The sequence below is a fragment of the Salmo salar genome, chromosome ssa03 (genome assembly GCF_905237065.1).
Source record: "Salmo salar chromosome ssa03, Ssal_v3.1, whole genome shotgun sequence".
NCBI lineage: Eukaryota > Metazoa > Chordata > Actinopteri > Salmoniformes > Salmonidae > Salmo > Salmo salar.
In genome coordinates, this window is record NC_059444.1 from 5,532,118 (window position 1) to 5,552,214 (window position 20,097).

Consider the following 20,097-nt stretch of genomic DNA (forward strand, 5'->3'; position numbering starts at 1 on the left):
TGAACTCGGGTATTTTGGTCAAGGTGTGTCATGTTGGGTATTTTTCCTTGGTTTGTTTTCTTGTTTGCGTTATAGCCTTGTGTTAGCTCTATGTTGGGTTCTGTCGATTCCCAATCAGAGACAGCTGTCGCTAGTTGTCTCTGATTGGGATCACATTTAAGTTCCTTTTTCCCCCACGCTGTTTGTGGGGTGTTGTCTCTTTGTTTTTGAGCAGTTAACGTATCGGCATTTTTCTTGATTTTGTGTACGTGTTTATTTCAGTGTAAAGAATAAACATGTGTTCACTCCCAGCTGCGTTTTGGTCCGCTTCCTCATCACCCGACGTCGATCGTTACAGAACACCCCACCTAACCAGGACCAAGCAGCGGGAGGATAAGGAGCGGGAGAGATGGGCTCGCGAGGGGAAGGAGTTCTGGACCTGGGAGGAGATCATGTCGGGGAAAGGACCCTGGCGGAAGGATTCCCAGGTCGAGGAGGTAAAGCCAGCCGGTGGACGGAGTCGCAGGCGGCGGTCGAGGAGGCCCGGAAGACATCCCCAAGAATTTTTTTGGGGGGGGCTAATGGGGTGGTCCGGAAGGGCAGAGGAAGAGCCCAGACCACTGCTCTCGTGGGGGATGACGGCGGAGGAGGAGACGAAGATGAGGCGGTTGATTGAGGACCTGCTGAGGGAAGATCTGGAGGAGGAGCCTACCAGGCATCCAGCCTGGTAGGAGGATGCCTGCACAGCGCGTCTGGTCGCCGGTACACCTCCTAGGACCAGGCTACCCTACTCCCGCTCTACGCATGGCAACCATCAGGCCCCTGCACAACCCAGTTCGCCCTGTACTAGCACCCCGCTCGTACAGGGCTGCTAGTTCCATCCAGCCAGGACGGGTTGTGCAGGAGGTGCGTTCAAGACCGCCTGTGCGCCTTCATGGCCCAGTTTTTCCAGTTCCTGCCTCTCGTGCTGACCCGGAAGTTCGAACCCCTAGTCTGGCACGTCCAGTACCAGCACCACGCATCAAGCTTCCAGTGAGTCAACCCAGTCCGACTCGGCCTGTTCCCGCTCCCCGCACTAGCCCTGAGGTGCATGTCCCCAGTCTGGCACGTCCAGTACCAGCACCACGCACCAGGCTTCCAGTGTGTCAACCCAGTCCGACTCGGCCTGTTCCCGCTCCCCGCACTAGCCCTGAGGTGCGTGTCCCCAGACTGGCACATCCAGTACCACGCATCAGGCTTCCAGTACATCAGCCCAGCCTCGAGAGTCCGGGAACAGTATGCAGTCCAGAGTATCCGGCAACAGTGTGCAGTCCAGAGTATCCGGCAACAGTTTGCAGTCCAGAGTATCCGGCAACAGTGTGCAGTCCAGAGTATCCGGCAACAGTGTGCAGTCCAGAGTATCCAGCAACAGTGTGCAGTCCAGAGTATCCGGCAACAGTGTGCAGTCCAGAGTATCCGGCAACAGTGTGCAGTCCAGAGTATCCGGCAACAGTGTGCAGTCCAGAGTATCCGGCAACAGGGTGCAGTCCAGAGTATCCGGCAACAGGGTGCAGTCCAGAGTATCCGGCAACAGGGTGCAGTCCAGAGTATCCGGCAACAGTGTGCAGTCCAGAGTATCCGGCAACAGTGTCTAGTCCGGAACCGAGGGAGTCTGCCTGCGACCCGGAACCGAGGGGGTCTGCCTGAGACCCGGAACCGAGGGAGTCTGCCTGCGACCCGGAACCGAGGGGGTCTGCCTGCGACCTGGAACCGAGGGGGTCTGCCTGCGACCCGGAACCGAGGGGGTCTGCCTGCGACCCGGAACCGAGGGGGTCTGCCTGCGACCCGGAACCGAGGGAGTCTGCCTGCGACCCGGGACCGAGGGAATCTGCCTGTGACCCAGAACCGAAGGGGTCTGTCTGTGACCCGGGACCGAGGGAATCTGCCTGTGACCCAGAACCAAGGGAGTCTAGCAGCAACCCGGAACTGAGTAAGCCTGACGATTTGGAACAAAAAATGATTAACTATGTATTTAATGAGTCTGCCTACAGTGTGGAAAGGAAGAGGTCTGCCTACGATCCGGAACAAGGCGAGTCTGCCTACGGCCCGCAACTAATCAAGTCTGTCTGCATTCGGGAGGACAGTAGGCCGGAGCCTGAACCACCTCCTGTATAGGTGGGTTGGGGAGGGGGGGTGTAGCACAAGTGCCGTCGGTGACGGCAGCCACCCTCCCTTCCCTTGTTGTTGTTATGTTTTGTTTTTTGTATATTTATGAGGTGCATCCGGGGTCTGCACCTTTAGGGGGGTGCTTTCTCGTTGCCTCTGATTGAGAGTCCTATATATGGGTAATTGTTTGGTTTAGTGTTTGTGGGAGATTGTTTCTTGTTTTGCGTGTGTGAGCCTGACAAGACTGTTCTGTTGATCGTTCGTTCTTTTGTTATTTTGGTGTTCTCTTGGTTTGAATAAAATACAAGATGAGCATCCACATTCCTGCTGCGTTTTGGTCCTCCATTCCCGACGACAACCGTTACAGTATTACATTATGTGGATACTACATGGGTTAGAGTCTACAACAAAGTATTACATTATGTGAATACTGTTCCTGTAAGTGTTTTTATAATAAGAGGTATTAATGATCCAATCCAGATATGTCATAATACCATTTAATCCAGAGTATAATTTCAACATGTACTTCACTGTACCCCCATTCTGTAAGGAGGACAACCAGGCCAACTAAACATCTGACCTCGACTAGTTAGATAGAAACACAAGCAACACTACAAAGACCATCACTAAGCTTATTGTATCATTTCACTATTCATCAAATCTTGTCCTGCTTTTAACATGTATATAATTCTATATGATATATTACAGTAGAAGACATAGTATCAGTATTACTTAGTATTATGACTATATGATATATTACAGTAGAAGACATCGTAGCAGTATTACCTAGTATTATGGATATATGCTATATTACGGTAGAAGACAGGATCAGTATTACCTAGTATTGACTATATGATATATTATAGTACAAGACATAGTATCAGTATTACTTAGTATTATGACTATATGATATATTACAGTAGAAGACATAGTATCAGTATTACCTAGTATTGACTATATGATATATTACAGTAGAAGACATAGTATCAGTATTACCTAGTATTGACTATATGATGTATTACAGTAGAAGACATAGTATCAGTATTACCTAGTATTGACTATATGATATATTACAGTAGAATACATAATATCAGTATTACCTAATATTGTCTATATGATATATTACAGTAGAAAACATAGTATCAATATTACCTAGTATTATGTCTATATGATATATTACAGTAGAAGACATAGTATCAGTATTACCACTATATGATATACTACAGTAGAATACATAGTATCAGTATTACCTAGTATTGACTATATGACATATTATAGTAGAAGACATAGTATCAGTATTACCTAGTATTGACTATATGATATATTACAGTAGAAGTCATAGTATCAGTATTACTTAGTAATATGTCTATATGATATATTATAGTACAAGACATAGTATCAGTATTACCTAATATTGACTATATGATACATTACAGTAGAAAACATAGTATCAGTATTACCTAGTATTGACTATATGATATATTAGATTAGAAGACATAGTATCAGTATTACCTAGTATTGACTATATGACATATTATAGTAGAAGACATAGTATCAGTATTACCTAGTATTGACTATATGATATATTACAGTAGAAGTCATAGTATCAGTAATACTTAGTATTATGTCTATATGATACATTAGATTAGAAGACATAGTATCAGTATTACCTAGTATTATGTCTATATGATACATTAGATTAGAAGACATAGTATCAGTATTACCTAGTATTATGTCTATATGATATATTATAGTAGAAGACATAGTATCAGTATTACCTAGTATTATGTCTATATGATATATTATAGTAGAAGACATAGTATCAGTATTACTTAGTAATATGTCTATATGATATATTATAGTACAAGACATAGTATCAGTATTACCTAATATTGACTATATGATACATTACAGTAGAAAACATAGTATCAGTATTACTTAGTATTATGTCTATATGATATATTATAGTACAAGACATAGTATCAGTATTACCTAGTATTATGTCTATATGATACATTAGATTAGAAGACATAGTATCAGTATTACCTAGTATTATGTCTATATGATATATTATAGTAGAAGACATAGTATCAGTATTACCTAGTATTATGTCTATATGATATATTATAGTAGAAGACATAGTATCAGTATTACTTAGTAATATGTCTATATGATATATTATAGTACAAGACATAGTATCAGTATTACCTAATATTGACTATATGATACATTACAGTAGAAAACATAGTATCAGTATTACTTAGTATTATGTCTATATGATATATTATAGTACAAGACATAGTATCAGTATTACCTAGTATTATGTCTATATGATACATTAGATTAGAAGACATAGTATCAGTATTACCTAGTATTATGTCTATATGATATATTATAGTAGAAGACATAGTATCAGTATTACCTAGTATTATGTCTATATGATATATTATAGTAGAAGACATAGTATCAGTATTACCTAGTATTATGTCTATATGATATATTATAGTAGAAGACATAGTATCAGTATTACTTAGTAATATGTCTATATGATATATTATAGTACAAGACATAGTATCAGTATTACCTAATATTGACTATATGATACATTACAGTAGAAAACATAGTATCAGTATTACTTAGTATTATGTCTATATGATATATTACAGTAGAAGACATAGTATCAGTATTACTTAGTATTATGTCTATATGATACATTAGAAGACAGTTTCAGTATTACTTAGTATTATGTCTATATGATACATTACAGTAGAAAACATAGTATCAGTATTACTTAGTATTATGTCTATGATACATTACAGTAGAAGACATAGTATCAATATTACTTAGTATTATGACTTTGACCTGTCAATCCTCCTCTAAATGGCAAACCAGACAAATCCATTTTTCTCATCGTTTGCTAATGTCTTTTTAAATGCTGCGTTGTAAAGGGAGGTGATGGACCACACAGGCAGTACTAATCACATCTCAGAGCTAGCCCATATTCCACACGGTCCTATTAAAGCACACAATTAATTGCCTCTGCTCCACTAGGACCCCTCTAGACCCTGTCTGTATCCCAAACGGCACCCTATTCCCTATATAGTGCACTACTTTTGGCTCTGGTTAAAGGCAGTACACTATATAGGCAATAGGGTGGACATTTTTGGGGACGCAGCTCACGATCAATGCAGCATATGAGTATCACTCAGAGAGAAACCCGATCACCACTCCCTAAGCGGCGTATTGATCCGCTCCACATTTCTACATTTAAACATCTATCACGTCGTCGTCGTCGCGGTGACAAGTGTTTTTTCATTGATCTGCTTCTGCTACATTTGTGTGCAGTGCAGAAACTAGTGCCTTTACCATGGAAATCCTTCTCATTGACATTATATTTGTAGGAATTCAGCTGCTTGATCCTGTGGTCACTAGATAATTTACATACAACAACCTGACCTGTGCTTTGTGTGACATAGCATTGATGATTAAAGCTAGATGGCCGTGAATTAATTCATGGAGAACCATGGTGTTATTGATTGTAGCTGAGATTGTGAGCTATGGGCTTTAGACTGCAGGTCTTATCATTAGGCTGTAGATTGCAGCTATGGGCTTTAGACTACAGGTCTTATCATTAGGCTGTAGATTGCAGCTATGGGCTTTAGACTACAGGTCTTATCATTAGGCTGTAGATTGCAGCTATGGGCTTTAGACTACAGGTCTTATCATTAGGCTGTAGATTGTGAGCTATGGGCTTTAGACTACAGGTCTTATCATTAGGCTGTAGATTGTGAGCTATGGGCTTTAGACTACAGCTCTTATCATTAGGCTGTAGATTGCAGCTATGGGCTTTAGACTACAGGTCTTATCATTAGGCTGTAGATTGCAGCTATGGGCTTTAGACTACAGGTCTTATTAGGCTGTAGATTGCAGCTATGGGCTTTAGACTACAGGTCTTATCATTAGGCTGTAGATTGCAGCTATGGGCTTTAGACTACAGGTCTTATCATTAGGCTGTAGATTGCAGCTATGGGCTTTAGACTACAGGTCTTATTATTAGGCTGTAGATTGCAGCTATGGGCTTTAGACTACAGGTCTTATCATTAGGCTGTAGATTGCAGCTATGGGCTTTAGACTACAGGTCTTATCATTAGGCTGTAGATTGCAGCTATGGGCTTTAGACTGCAGGTCTTATCATTAGGCTGTAGATTGCAGCTATGGGCTTTAGACTGCAGGTCTTATCATTAGGCTGTAGATTGTGAGCTATGGGCTTTAGACTACAGGTCTTATCATTAGGCTGTAGATTGTGAGCTATGGGCTTTAGACTACAGGTCTTATCATTAGGCTGTAGATTGCAGCTATGGGCTTTAGACTACAGGTCTTATCATTAGGCTGTAGATTGCAGCTATGGGCTTTAGACTACAGGTCTTATCATTAGGCTGTAGATTGCAGCTATGGGCTTTAGACTACAGGTCTTATCATTAGGCTGTAGATTGCAGCTATGGGCTTTAGACTACAGGTCTTATCATTAGGCTGTAGATTGCAGCTATGGGCTTTAGACTACAGGTCTTATCATTAGGCTGTAGATTGCAGCTATGGGCTTTAGACTACAGGTCTTATCATTAGGCTGTAGATTGTGAGCTATGGGCTTTAGACTACAGGTCTTATCATTAGGCTGTAGATTGCAGCTATGGGCTTTAGACTACAGGTCTTATCATTAGGCTGTAGATTGCAGCTATGGGCTTTAGACTACAGGTCTTATCATTAGGCTGTAGATTGCAGCTATGGGCTTTAGACTACAGGTCTTATCATTAGGCTGTAGATTGCAGCTATGGGCTTTAGACTACAGGTCTTATCATTAGGCTGTAGATTGCAGCTATGGGCTTTAGACTACAGGTCTTATCATTAGGCTGTAGATTGCAGCTATGGGCTTTAGACTACAGGTCTTATCATTAGGCTGTAGATTGCAGCTATGGGCTTTAGACTACAGGTTTTATCATTAGGCTGTAGATTGCAGAACCTACGTGGAGTTGAAGTCGGAAGTTTACATACACTTAGGTTGGAGTCATTAAAACTTGTTTTTTAACCTACCACACATTTCTTGTTAACAAACTATAGTTTTGTCAAGTCGGTTAGGACATCCACTTTGTGCATGACACAAGTAATCTTTCCAACAATTGTTTACAGACAGATTATTTCAAATCAAATCAAATCAAATTTATTTATATAGCCCTTCGCACATCAGCTGATATCTCAAAGTGCTGTACAGAAACCCAGCCTAAAACCCCAAACAGCAAGCAATGCATGTGAAAGAAGCACGGTGGCTAGGAAAAACTCCCTAGGAAAAACTCCCTAGAAATGCCAAAAACCTAGGAAGAAACCTAGAGAGGAACCAGGCTATGAGGGGTGGCCAGTCCTCTTCTGGCTGTGCCGGGTGGATATTATAACAGAACATGGTCAAGATGTTAAAATGTTCATAAATGACCAGCATGGTCAAATAATAATAATCATAGTAGTTGTCGAGGGTGCAACAAGCACGTCCGGTGAACAGGTCAGGGTTCCATAGCCGCAGGCAGAACAGTTGAAACTGGAGCAGCAGCACGGCCAGGTGGACTGGGAAAAGCAAGGAGTCATCATGCCAGGTAGTCCTGAGGCATGGTCCTAGGGCTCAGGTCCTCCTTATTTCACTTATAATTCACTGTATCAGAATTCCAGTGGGTCAGAAGTTTACATACACTAAGTTGACTGTGCCTTTAAACAGCTTGGAAAATTCTAGAAAATGATGTCATGGCTTTAGAAGCTTCTGATAGGATAATTGACATAATTTGAGACAATTGGAGGTGTACCTGTGGATGTATTTCAAGGCCTACCTTCAAACTCAGTGCCTCTTTGCTTGACATCATGGGAAAATCAAAAGAAATCAAGTCTGGTTCATCCTTGGGAGCAATTTCCAAATGCCTAAAGTACCACATTCATCTGTACAAACATTAGTACGCAAGTATAAACACCATGGGGCCACGCAGCCGTCATACCGCTCAGGAAGGAGACGCATTCTGTCTCCTAGAGATGAACATACTTTAGTGTGAAAATTGCAAATCAATCCCAGAACAACAGCAAATGACCATGTGAAGATGCTGGAGGAAACAGGTACAAAAGTATCTATATCCACAGTAAAAAGAGTCCTATATCAACATAACCTGAAAGGCCGCTCAGCAAGGAAGAAGCCACTGCTCCAACACCGCCATAAAAAAGCCAGACTACTGTTTGCAACTGCACATGGGGACAAAGATTGTACATTTTGGAGAAATGTCCTCTGGTCTGATGAAACAAAAATAGAACTGTTTGGTCATAATGACCATCATTATCTTTGGAGGAAAAACGGGGAGGCATGCAGGCCGAAGAACACCATCCCAACCGTGAAGCACGGGGGTGACAGCATCATGTTGTGGGGGTGCTTTGCTGCAGGAGGGACTGGTGCACTTCACAAAATAGATGGCATCACGAGATGGGAAAATTATGTGAATATATTGAAGCAACATCTCAAGACATCAGTCAGGAAGTTAAAGCATGCTTGCAAATGGGTCTTCCAAATGGACAATGACCCCAAGCATACTTCCAAAGTTGTGGCAAAATGGCTTAAAGACAACAAAGTCAAGGTATTGGAGTGGACATCACAAAGCCCTGACCTCAATCCTATAGAAAATCTGTGGGCAGAACTGAAAAAGCGTGCGCGAGCAAGGAGGCCTACAAACCTGACTCAGTTACACCAGCTCTGTCAGGAGGAATGGGCCGAAATTCACCCAACTTATTGTGGAAGCTTGTGGAAGGCTACCCGAAACGTTTGACCTAAGTTAAACAATTTAAAGGCAATGCTACCAAATACTAATTGAGTGTATGTAAACTTCTGACCCACTGGGAATGTGATGAAAGAAATAAAAGCTGAAATAAATCATTCTCTCTACTATTATTCTGACATTTCACATTCTTAAAATAAAGTGGTGATCCTAACTGACCTAAGACAGGGGAATTTTAACTAGGATCAAATGTCAGGAATTGTGAAAAAACTGAGTTTAAATGTATTTGGCTAAAGTGTATGTAAACTTCCGACTTCAACCGTATGTCATGTAAATTGCTCTGGCCGTACCATTATGAGGCGTCTAACCTCAGCACACCCCTGGGATGGCCTTAAAGAACATGAGACTCCCAGGCTGGTACTTAAACAGAACATAACATCCCTCAACACCTAGAAACACACGTTCACTACCTGTGGTACATGATTGATAACACACACACACGTTCACTACCTGTGGTACATGATTGATAACACACACACACGTTCACTACCTGTGATACATGATTGATAACACACACACACGTTCACTACCTGTGGTACATGATTGATAACACACACATGTTCACTACATGTGGAACATGATTGATAACACTGTGACTGTGGGTAAATGTAGAAACACTCTCTCTGTATATTATAGCCAACTACCCACCAAGTCAAGTAAATCTGATCAACCAACATGCAGTTTTGGGTTTATATTCGATTGAGTTCATTCAAAATATGGAAAAAAATTGAGTCGTTGACAAACATGAATTCAACTTGAAATAAACCAAACCTTGAAAATACTATGGTTGATTTGTGGTTGAAATCTGGATTAAAAACCTACGTTGTAAACTCGTTTTCCTAATCCAACCAACCAGCCACTTAGAAACAACATCCTTACTTTTGACAAAGTAAGTTGAAATAAATTGGTCCTACTGTTTGATGCCTGGAGGGGATGAATACAACTAAATCCTCTATGTCTACATTACTAGTCTCTCCTGTACACACAGTGTGATCAACCTAAACACTTCAGCATCTCGTGGGTTTCCTGGAAAAAAAGTGCTACAAAAAGCATTATGTATTCAGCAGCCATTCCCGCATGTTGTTCAATGTTCATTAGCTCAACCAACGCAGCACTTGAAGAGATGCTCGTTAATCCTATTCAGAGTGACATATACATAGGATAGTGCTCACACTTCAATCTGAGAGACTAGAGGATAGATAGGAGAGGTTTTGGCTGGCCAACACTTTTAAGGTAAGAGAGGATAGAAAGGAGAGAGGTTATGGCTGGCCAACACTTTTAAGGACAGAGAGGATAGATAGGACAGAGGTTATGGCTGGCCAACACATTTAAGGACAGAGAGGATAGATAGGACAGAGGTTATGGCTGGCCAACACTTTTAAGGACAGAGAGGATAGATAGGAGAGAGGTTATGGCTGGCCAACACTTTTAAGGACAGAGAGGATAGAAAGGAGAGAGGTTATGGCTGGCCAACACTTTTAAGGACAGAGAGGATAGATAGGAGAGAGGTTATGGCTGGCCAACACTTTTAAGGACAGAGAGGATAGATAGGAGAGAGGTTATGGCTGGCCAACACTTTTAAGGACAGAGAGGATAGATAGGAGAGAGGTTATGGCTGGCCAACACTTTTAAGGACAGAGAGGATAGATAGGACAGAGGTTTTGGCTGGCCAACACTTTTAAGGAAAGAAAGGATAGATAGGAGAGAGGTTATGGCTGGCCAACACTTTTAAGGACAGAGAGGATAGATAGGACAGAGGTTATGGCTGGCCAACACTTTTAAGGACAGAGAGGAAAGATAGGACAGAGGTTTTGGCTGGCCAACACTTTTAAGGAAAGAAAGGATAGATAGGAGAGAGGTTATGGCTGGCCAACACTTTTAAGGAAAGAGAGGATAGATAGGACAGAGGTTATGGCTGGCCAACACTCGTAAGGAAAGAGACAATAAATGGAAGATACAAAAAAAAAGCTATATGCAGCAATATGGTGCCATTTGTTTTCATCCCTCTCTCTCTCCTCTATTCTTTCGTTCCCTCCATCACCCCTCTCCGTCTCTAACTCTCACTCTCTCTCTCTCTCTCTCTCCCTCTCTCAAAGGACAGATTTAACAGAGCCACTTCAGCAGTAGATTCTCAACGGGCTTTATGTGTGTCGACTATAGCTATAAATATTGTTCAGGAGGGATGGAGGGAGGGAGGGAAAGGGAGGAGTGTGTGTGTGTGTGTGTGTGTGTGTGTGTGTGTGTGTGTGTGTGTGTGTGTGTGTGTGTGTGTGTGTGTGTGTGTGTGTGTGTGTGTGTGTGTGTGTGTGTGTGTGTGTGTGTGTGTGTGTGCTTGCGAGAGTGTGTGTTTTATATCCATTGCCTGATGCTGTGAAAATGGCTGTTGTTGTGTGTTTCTAACACCTTGAGAAAGATATAGTATCTCTGTCTCTGTACTATATTGATATCTGGAGGTGTCAGCAAAAGGACAAGGAGGAGAGTTTGATGATGTTTTTTATGTCGGCGGGCGGAGAGGGGAGGTGTGTGTGTGTGTGTGTGTGTGTGTGTGTGTGTGTGTGTGTGTGTGTGTGTGTGTGTGTGTGTGTGTGTGTGTGTGTGTGTGTGTGTGTGTGTGTGTGTGTGTGTGTGTGTGTGTGTGTGTGTGTGTGTGTGTGTGTATGTGTGTGTGTAGTGGGACTTACTGCACTGATGGCCCTGGAGCACCACATTTTTGATGGCCAGCAGGCCACGACGCCCTGAGGTCACCACCTCAAACACCATCTGAGGAGAGACAAGACATATCACAGCAACACTGATAAATGTTCACACTTCTAAATGTCACTTACACTCCTCTCTGCTCCGCTCCCCCTCCCCTCCCCTCCCTCCCTCCCTCCCTCCCTCCCTCCCTCCCTAGACTCCCCTCCTCTACCCTCCCTCCCTCCCCCTCCTCCCCCTCCTCCCTCCCCTCCCTTCCTCCCTCCCTAGACTCCCCTCCTCTCCCCTCCCTCCCTCCCTCCCTCCCTCCCTCCCTCCCTCCCTAGACTCCCCTCCTCTACCCTCCCTCCCTCCCCCTCCTCCCTCCCTCCCCCTCCTCCCTCCCCTCCCTCCCTCCCTCCCCTCCCTTCCTCTCTCCCTAGACTCCCCTCCTCTCCCCTCCCTCCCTCCCCCTCCTCCCTCCCTCCCTCCCCTCCCCTCCCTCCCTCCCTCCCTCCCTCCCCTGGGAGTGTCACGGTGTCAGACGGATGTGATTAATACAATAAGGATCAGATGTAGTCGGGAGCCAGGGTCAAAAACACCCACTTTTGAAATGTATGATTGTAATAACAACACGGTGGAAATATCATCCCCATACACAGCTGGGGAAGAGACTACAGGGGATGACAGAGAGGGGATGAGGCCAGACTACAGGGGATGACAGAGAGGGGATGAGATCAGACTACAGGGGATGACAGAGAGGGGATGAGATCAGACTACAGGGGATGACAGAGAGGGGATGAGACCAGACTACAGGGGATGACAGAGAGGGGATGAGACCAGACTACAGGGGATGAGACCAGACTACAGGGGATGACAGAGAGGGGATGAGATCAGACTACAGGGGATGACAGAGAGGGGATGAGATCAGACTACAGGGGATGACAGAGAGGGGATGAGATCAGACTACAGGGGATGACAGAGAGGGGATGAGACCAGCTAACAGACTAGGACACACCAGGGCAGGTCCCTATAGAATGTTAGCTGGGATGAGACCCAGACTATAAATGGATGACAGACCAAGGCAGGTCCCTACAGAATGTTAGCTGGGATGAGACCCAGACTATAAATGGATGACAGACCAGGGCAGGTCCCTACAGAATGTTAGCTGGGATGAGACCCAGACTATAAACGGATGACAGACCAGGGCAGGTCCATACAGAATGTTAGAGTAATGCCCTGTGGTTTAAAGTAGATGGTAGAGAATTTTGTAGCTGTGGTGAGCAGGCGGCATTGTGGGTAAAAAGGGAAATGGAATGCCAGTCCAACGCCAAAACTAGGGAGTGGTGGAGAGAGCTGTAAACACCGCAAAAATGTACTAGCAGATATCCTCACATAGACGCATGGCCAGCCTTCACATGTTTAACATGTCATCATACACTATCTATACTGAACATCCGCTGTACCGTACCAACTGATATATTCCATCTAGAATCCTACATTATCCTCTGTACCGTACCAACTGATATATTTAATCTAGAAACCTACATTATCCTCTGTACTGTACCAACTGATATATTCAATCTAGAATCCTACATTATCCTCTCTACTGTAATAACTGATATATTCAATCTAGAATCTCATATCCTCTCTACTGCATACTATCTAGAATCCTACATTATCCTCTGTACCGTCCAACGATATATTCAAATCTACATTATCCTCTGTACTGTAATAACTGATATATTCAATCTAGAATCCTACATTATCCTCTGTACCGTACCAACTGATATATTCAATCTAGGATCCTACATTATCCTCTGTACTGTAATAACTGATATATTCCATCTAGAATCCTACATTATCCTCTGTACTGTAATAACGGATATATTCAATCTAGAATCCTACATTATCCTCTGTACCGTAATAACGGATATATTCAATCTAGAATCCTACATTATCCTCTGTACTATAATAACTGATATATTCAATCTAGAATCCTACATTATCCTCTGTACCGTTGAATATTCAATCTAGAAACCTACATTATCCTCTGTAATGTAATAACTGATATATTCAATCTAGAATCCTACATTATCCTCTGTACTGACATAACTGATATATTCAATCTAGAATCCTACATTATCCTCTGTACTGTAATAACTGACGGGTATATAATTCCTTTTCCAGTACTGACATAGAGACAAGCTACAGTTCACACACAGGAATCTACAGTCTGGGACAGGCAGACAGACAGGCAGACAGACAGACAGACAGACAGACAGGCAGACAGACTTTCTCTCTGTCTCTCTCTCCCTCCTCTCTCTGTCCCTCCCTTTCTCTCTCTCTCTTGCTCCTTCTCTCTTTGTCTCCCCCTTTCTGTCTCTTTCTCTCTCTCCCTCTCTCTCGCTTTGTCTCTCCCTTTCTGTCCCTCTCTCTCCCTCCTCTCTCTTTGTCTCTCCCTTTCTGTCTCTCACTCTCTCTCCCTCCTCTCTCTGTCTCTCCCTTTCTGTCTCTCTCCCTCCTCTCTCTTTGTCTCTCCCTTTCGCTCTACATGTCTGTCTGTCCTTTAGTGGCCCATCCAGAGCCCGGACTTGAGCCCGATCTAACATAATAGAGACATGAAAATAGCTGTTCAGCAACGCTCCCCATCCAACCTGACAGAGCTTGAGAGGATCTGCATAGAAGAATGGGAGAAACTCCCCAAATACAGGTGTGCTAAGCTTGTAGCGTCATACACAAAAAGACTTGAGACTGTAATCGCTGCCAAAGGTGCTTCAACAAAGTACTGAGTAAAGGGTCTGAATACTTAAGTAAATGTGATATTGCAGTTTTTTATTTGTAATACATTTGCAAAAATGTCTAAAAACCTGTTTTTGCTTTATCATTATGGGGTATTGATCATAGATTAATGAGGGGAAAAACTTAATCCATTTTAGAATGAGGTAATGTAACAAAGGGGAGGAATCTGAATACTTTCCGAAAGCTCTGTATAACTCTCTCTCCTCTCTCTCCCCGTATCTCTCTCTCTCCTCTCTCTCCCTCCGTATGTCTCTCTCTCTCCTCTCTCTCCCCGTATCTCTCTCTCTCCTCTCTCTCCCTCTGTATGTCTCTCTCTCCTCTATCTCCCCTGTATCTCTCTCTCCTCTCGCTCCCCCGTATATATCTCTCTCTCTTTCTCTCTCTCCTCTCTCCCCCTCTGTATATCTCTCTCTCCTCTCTCTCTCCTCTGTATATCTCTCTCTCCTCTCTCTCCCCATATCTCTCTCTCTCCTCCGTATCGCTCTCTCTCCCCCGTATCTCTCTCTCTCTCTCCCCGTATATCTCTCTTTTCCCTTAAAATCTCTCTCTCCCCATATCTCTCTGTCCCTCCTCTGTATCTCTCTCTCCCCATATATCTGTCTCTCCTCTCTCTCCCCGTATCTCTCTCTCTCTACTCTCTCCCCCATATGTCTCTCCTCTCTCTCCCCATATCTCTCTCTCTCTCCTCTCTCTCCCCCTGTATATCTCTCTCTCTTCTTTCTCTCCCCCGTATCTCTCTCTCTCTCCTCTCTCTCCCCGTATCTCTCTCTCTCCTCTCTCCTCCGTATATCTCTATCTCCTCTCTCTCCCCCGTATCTCTCTCTCCTCTCTCTCCCTCTGTATATCTCTCTCTCTCCTTTCTCTCCTCCGTATCTCTCTCTCTCTCTCTCTCCTCTCTCTCCCCGTATCTCTCGCTCTCTCTTCTCTCTCTCCTCCGTATATCTCTCTCTCTCTCTCCTCTCTCTCCCCGTATCTCTCTCTCTCTACTCTCTCCCCCGTATGTCTCTCTCTCCTCTCTCTCCCTGTATAAATCTCTCTCTCTCTCCTCTCTCCCCGTATATATCTCTCTCTTCTCTCTCTCCCATTATCTCTCTCTCTCCTCTCTCTCCCCATATATATCCCTCTCCTCGCTCTCCTCTGTATCTCTCTCTCTCCCCGTATATCTCTCTCTTCTCTCTCTCCCCATATATATCTCTCTCCTCTCTCTCCCTGAATAAATCTCTCTCCCTCGTATATATCTCTCTCCTCTCTCTCCCATATATATATATATCTCCTCTCTCTCTTCTCTCTCCCCTGCATCTCTCTCTCTCTCCCCTTCTCTACCCCGCATATATCTCCCCTCTCTCCCCCGTATCTCTCTCTCTCTCCTCTATCTAGCCCATATATATCTCTCTCCACTCTCTCCCCGTATCTCTCTCTCCTCTCTCTCCCCCGAATATATCTCTCTCCTCTCTCTCCATGTAAAAAATCTCTCTCCTCTATCTCTCTGTATAAATCTCTCTCCTCTCTCTCCACGTATAAATCTCTCCTCTCTCTCCCTGTATCTCTCTCTCCCCGTATCTCTCTCTCTCTCTCCTCTATCTCCCCCATATATATCTCTCTCCACTCTCTCCCCGTATCTCTCTCTCCTCTCTCTCCCCCGAATATATCTCTCTCTCCTCTCTCTCCCATTATTAATCTCTATCTCCTCTCTCTCCATGTAAAAATCTCTCTCCTCTATCTCTCTGTATAAATCTCTCTCCTCTCTCTCCACGTATAAATCTCTCCTCTCTCTCCCTGTATCTCTCTCTCCCCGTATCTCTCTCTCTCTCCTCTATCTCCCCCATATATATCTCTCTCCACTCTCTCCCCGTATCTCTCTCTCCTCTCTCTCCCATTATTAATCTCTATCTCCTCTCTCTCCATGTAAAAATCTCTCTCCTCTATCTCCCTGTATAAATCTCTCTCTCTCTTCTCTCTCCCCATCTCTCTCTCTCTCTCCTCTCTCCCCGTAAATCTCTCTCTCTCTCCCCCGTACAAATCTCTCTCTCTCCTCTCTCTCCCCGTATATATCTCTCTCTTCTCTCTCTCCCTGTATATCTCTCTCTTTCCTGTCTCTCCCCGTATCTCACTCTCTCCTCTCTCTCCCTGTACATCTCTCTCTCTCCCCGTATCTCTCTCTCCTCTCTCTCCCTGCATCTCTCTCTCCATATCTCTCTGTCTCATCTCCTCTCATCTCCCCTCATCTCCTCTCATCTCTTCTCACCTCCCCTCATCTCCCTACATCTCCCCTCATCTCCTCTCCCCTCATCTCCTCTCATCTCCCTTAATCTCCCTACATCTCCTCTCATCTCCCCTCACCTCCTCTCATCTCCCCTCACCTCCTCTCATCTCATCTCCCCTCATCTCCTCTCATCTCCCCTCACCTCCTCTCATCTCCCCTCACCTCCTCTCATCTCCCCTCACCTCCTCTCATCTCCCCTCATCTCCCTACATCTCCTCTCATCTCCTCTCATCTCCTCTCATCTCCCCTCACCTCCTCTCATCTCCCCTCACCTCCTCTCATCTCCCTACATCTCCTCTCATCTCTCCTCTCTCTCCCTGCATCTCTCTCTCCATATCTCTCTGTCTCATCTCCTCTCATCTCCTCTCATCTCCCCTCATCTCCCCTCATCTCCTCTCATCTCCCCTCATCTCCTCTCATCTCCCCTCATCTCCCTACATCTCCTCTCATCTCCCCTAATCTCCTCTCCCCTCACCTCATCTCCCTACATCTCCCCTCTCTCTCCTTGTATATCTCTCTCTCCTCTCTCTCCCTGTATCTCTCTCTCCTCTCTCTCCCAATATCTCTCTCTCTCATCTCCTCTCATCTCCCCTCATCTCCTCTCACCTCATCTCCTCTCATCTCATCTCCTCTCATCTCCCCTCATCTCCTCTCACCTCCTCTCATCTCCCCTCATCTCCTCTCACCTCATCTCCTCTCATCTCATCTCCTCTCATCTCCCCTTATCTCCTCTCATCTCCCCTCATCTCCTCTCACCTCCTCTCATCTCCCAACATCTCCTCTCATCTCCCCTCACATCCCCTCATCTCCTCTCATCTCCCTACATCTCCCCTCATCTCCCCTCACCTCCACTCACCTCCCCTCATCTCCCCTCATCTCCCCTCCCCTCCTCTCATCTCCTCTACTCTCATCTCCCCTCATCTCCTCTCATCTCCCTACATCTCACCTCATCTCCGCTCATCTCCCTACATCTCCTCTCATCTCCCTACATCTCACCTCATCTCCGCTCATCTCCCTACATCTCCCCTCATCTCCCTACATCTCCTCTCATCTCATCTCTCTTCATCTCTCCTCATCTCTCATCTCCCCTCACCTCCCCTCATCTCCTCTCATCTAATCTTCTCTCATCTCCCTACATCTCACCTCATCTCCCGACATCTCCTCTCATATCTCCCTACATCTCCCCATATCACCCCACATCTCCTCTCTTAATGATGGGTCAGAGACAATTATCCCCTGCACTATCATTGATGTTCAAATGAATTATATCAAAGCTATTAGCCAGCGCTGACTGATGTCAGTAGCACAAACTAAATATTTCAATTAGAGAGAGAAAAAGGAATGGTGAGAGAGAGAGAGAGAGAGGGGGGATGGGGGTCTTTTGGCTCGTTTCTGCTGCCAGCGATGATACGGACTGCCTTGGCCTTTTAATTCATTTTAATAGGAGTGTAATGAGGCCATAATTGTTAGCCTCTGCCTTTCGCTATGGAATATCTCAAAAGACAAAAAAAGACAATTATAATTAGTAAAGAGAGGGAAGGAGAGAGAGAGATATGCAGGGATAGAGAGATGAGAGAGAGAGAGAGATACAGCGAGAGAGAGAGAGAGATAGATATACTGGGAGAGAGAGGATATATATATATATATATATATATATATATATATATTAGGAGAGAGAGAGATAAACTTGAAGTAGGAAGTTTACATACACTTCCGTTGGAGTCATTAAAACTCGTTTTTCAACCACTCCACAAATTTCTTGTTAACAAACTATAGTTTTGGCAAGTCGGTTAGGACATCTACTTTGTGCATGACAAGTAATTTTTCCAACAATTGTTTACAGACAGATTATTTCACTTATAATTCACTGTATCACAATTCCAGTGGGTCAGAAGTTTACATACACTAAGTTGACTGTGCCTTTAAACAGCTTGGAAAATTCCAGAAAATTATGTTATGGCTTTAGAAGCTTCTGATAGGCTAATTGACATCATTTGAGTCAATTGGAGGTGTACCTGTGGATGTATTTCAAGGCCTACCTTCAAACTCAGTGCCTCTTTGCTTGACATCATGGGAAAATCAAGAGAAATTAGCCAAGACTTCAGAAAAAAATTGTAGACGTCATCACGTCTGGTTCATCCTTGGGAGAAATTTCCAAACGCCTGAAGGTACCACGTTCATCTGTACAAACAATAGTACGCAAGTATAAACACCATGGGACCATGCAGCAGTTATACCGCTCAGGAAGGAGACGCGTTCTGTCTCCTAGAGATGAACGTACTTTGGTGCGAAAAGTGCAAATCAATACCAGAATAACAGCAAAGGACCTTGTGAAGATGCTGGAGAAAACAGGCACAAAAGTATCTATATCCACAGTAAAACGAGTCCTATATCGACATAACCTGAAAGGCCGCTCAGCAAGGGAGAAGCCACTGCTCCAAAACCGCCATAAAAAAGCCAGACTACGGTTTGCAACTGCACATGGGGACAAAGATCGTACTTTTTGGAGAAATGTCCTCTGGTCTGATGAAACAAAAGTAGAACTGTTTGGCCATAATGAGCATCGTTATGTATGGAGGAAAAAGGGGGAGGCTTGCAAGCCGAAGAATACCATCCCAACCGTGAAGCACGGGATGGCAGCATCATGTTGTGGGGGTGCTTTGCTGCAGGAGGGACTGGTGCACTTCACAAAATAGATGGCATCATGAGGAGGGGAAAATTATGTGGATATATTGAAGCAAAATCTCAAGACATCAGTCAGGAAGTTAAAGCTTGGTCGCAAATGGGTCTTCCAAATGGACAATGACCCCAAGCATACTTCCAAAGTTGTGGCAAAATGGCTTAAGGACAACAAAGTCAAGGTATTGGAGTGGCCATCACAAAGCCCTGACCTCAATCCTATAGGGAATTTTTACTAGGATTAAATGTCAGGAATTGTGAAAAACTGAGTTTAAATGTATTTGGCTAAGGTGTGTGTAAACTTCCGAACTTCAACTGTATATACTGGGAGAGAGAGGAGAGAGAGAGAGAGATATTCGGGTAGAGAGAGGAGAGAGACACGGGGAGAGAGATATATACTGGGAGAGAGAGGAGAGAGATATATATACGGGGAGAGAGAGGAGAGAGGTATATATGGGGAGAGAGAGGAGAGAGAGAGAGATACGGGGAGAGAGAGGAGAGAGAGAGAGATACGGGGAGAGAGAGGAGAGAGGTATATATGGGGAGAGAGAGGAGAGAGATTTATACAGGGAGAGAGAGGAGAGAGAGAGAGAGATATACGGGGAGAGAGAGGAGAGAGATTTATACAGGGAAAGAGAGGAGAGAGAGAGAGATATACGGGGAGAGAGAGGAGAGATATATACAGGGAGAGAGAGAGAGATATAC

At 44.2% G+C, this 20,097-nt stretch overlaps 1 protein-coding gene across 3 annotated transcripts in view; it reads right to left on the minus strand.

Moving 5' to 3' along the window:
- The window catches only part of LOC106596771 (receptor-type tyrosine-protein phosphatase mu), a 548,750-nt gene that overhangs the window by 376,342 nt on the left and 152,311 nt on the right, over positions 1-20,097 (minus strand). For all 3 annotated transcript variants that reach the window (XM_045714448.1, XM_045714447.1, XM_045714446.1), the window contains exon 4: positions 11,657-11,735. In XM_045714448.1, coding sequence (XP_045570404.1) covers positions 11,657-11,735 — 79 coding nt within the window. The remainder of the gene's footprint in view (positions 1-11,656; positions 11,736-20,097) is intronic.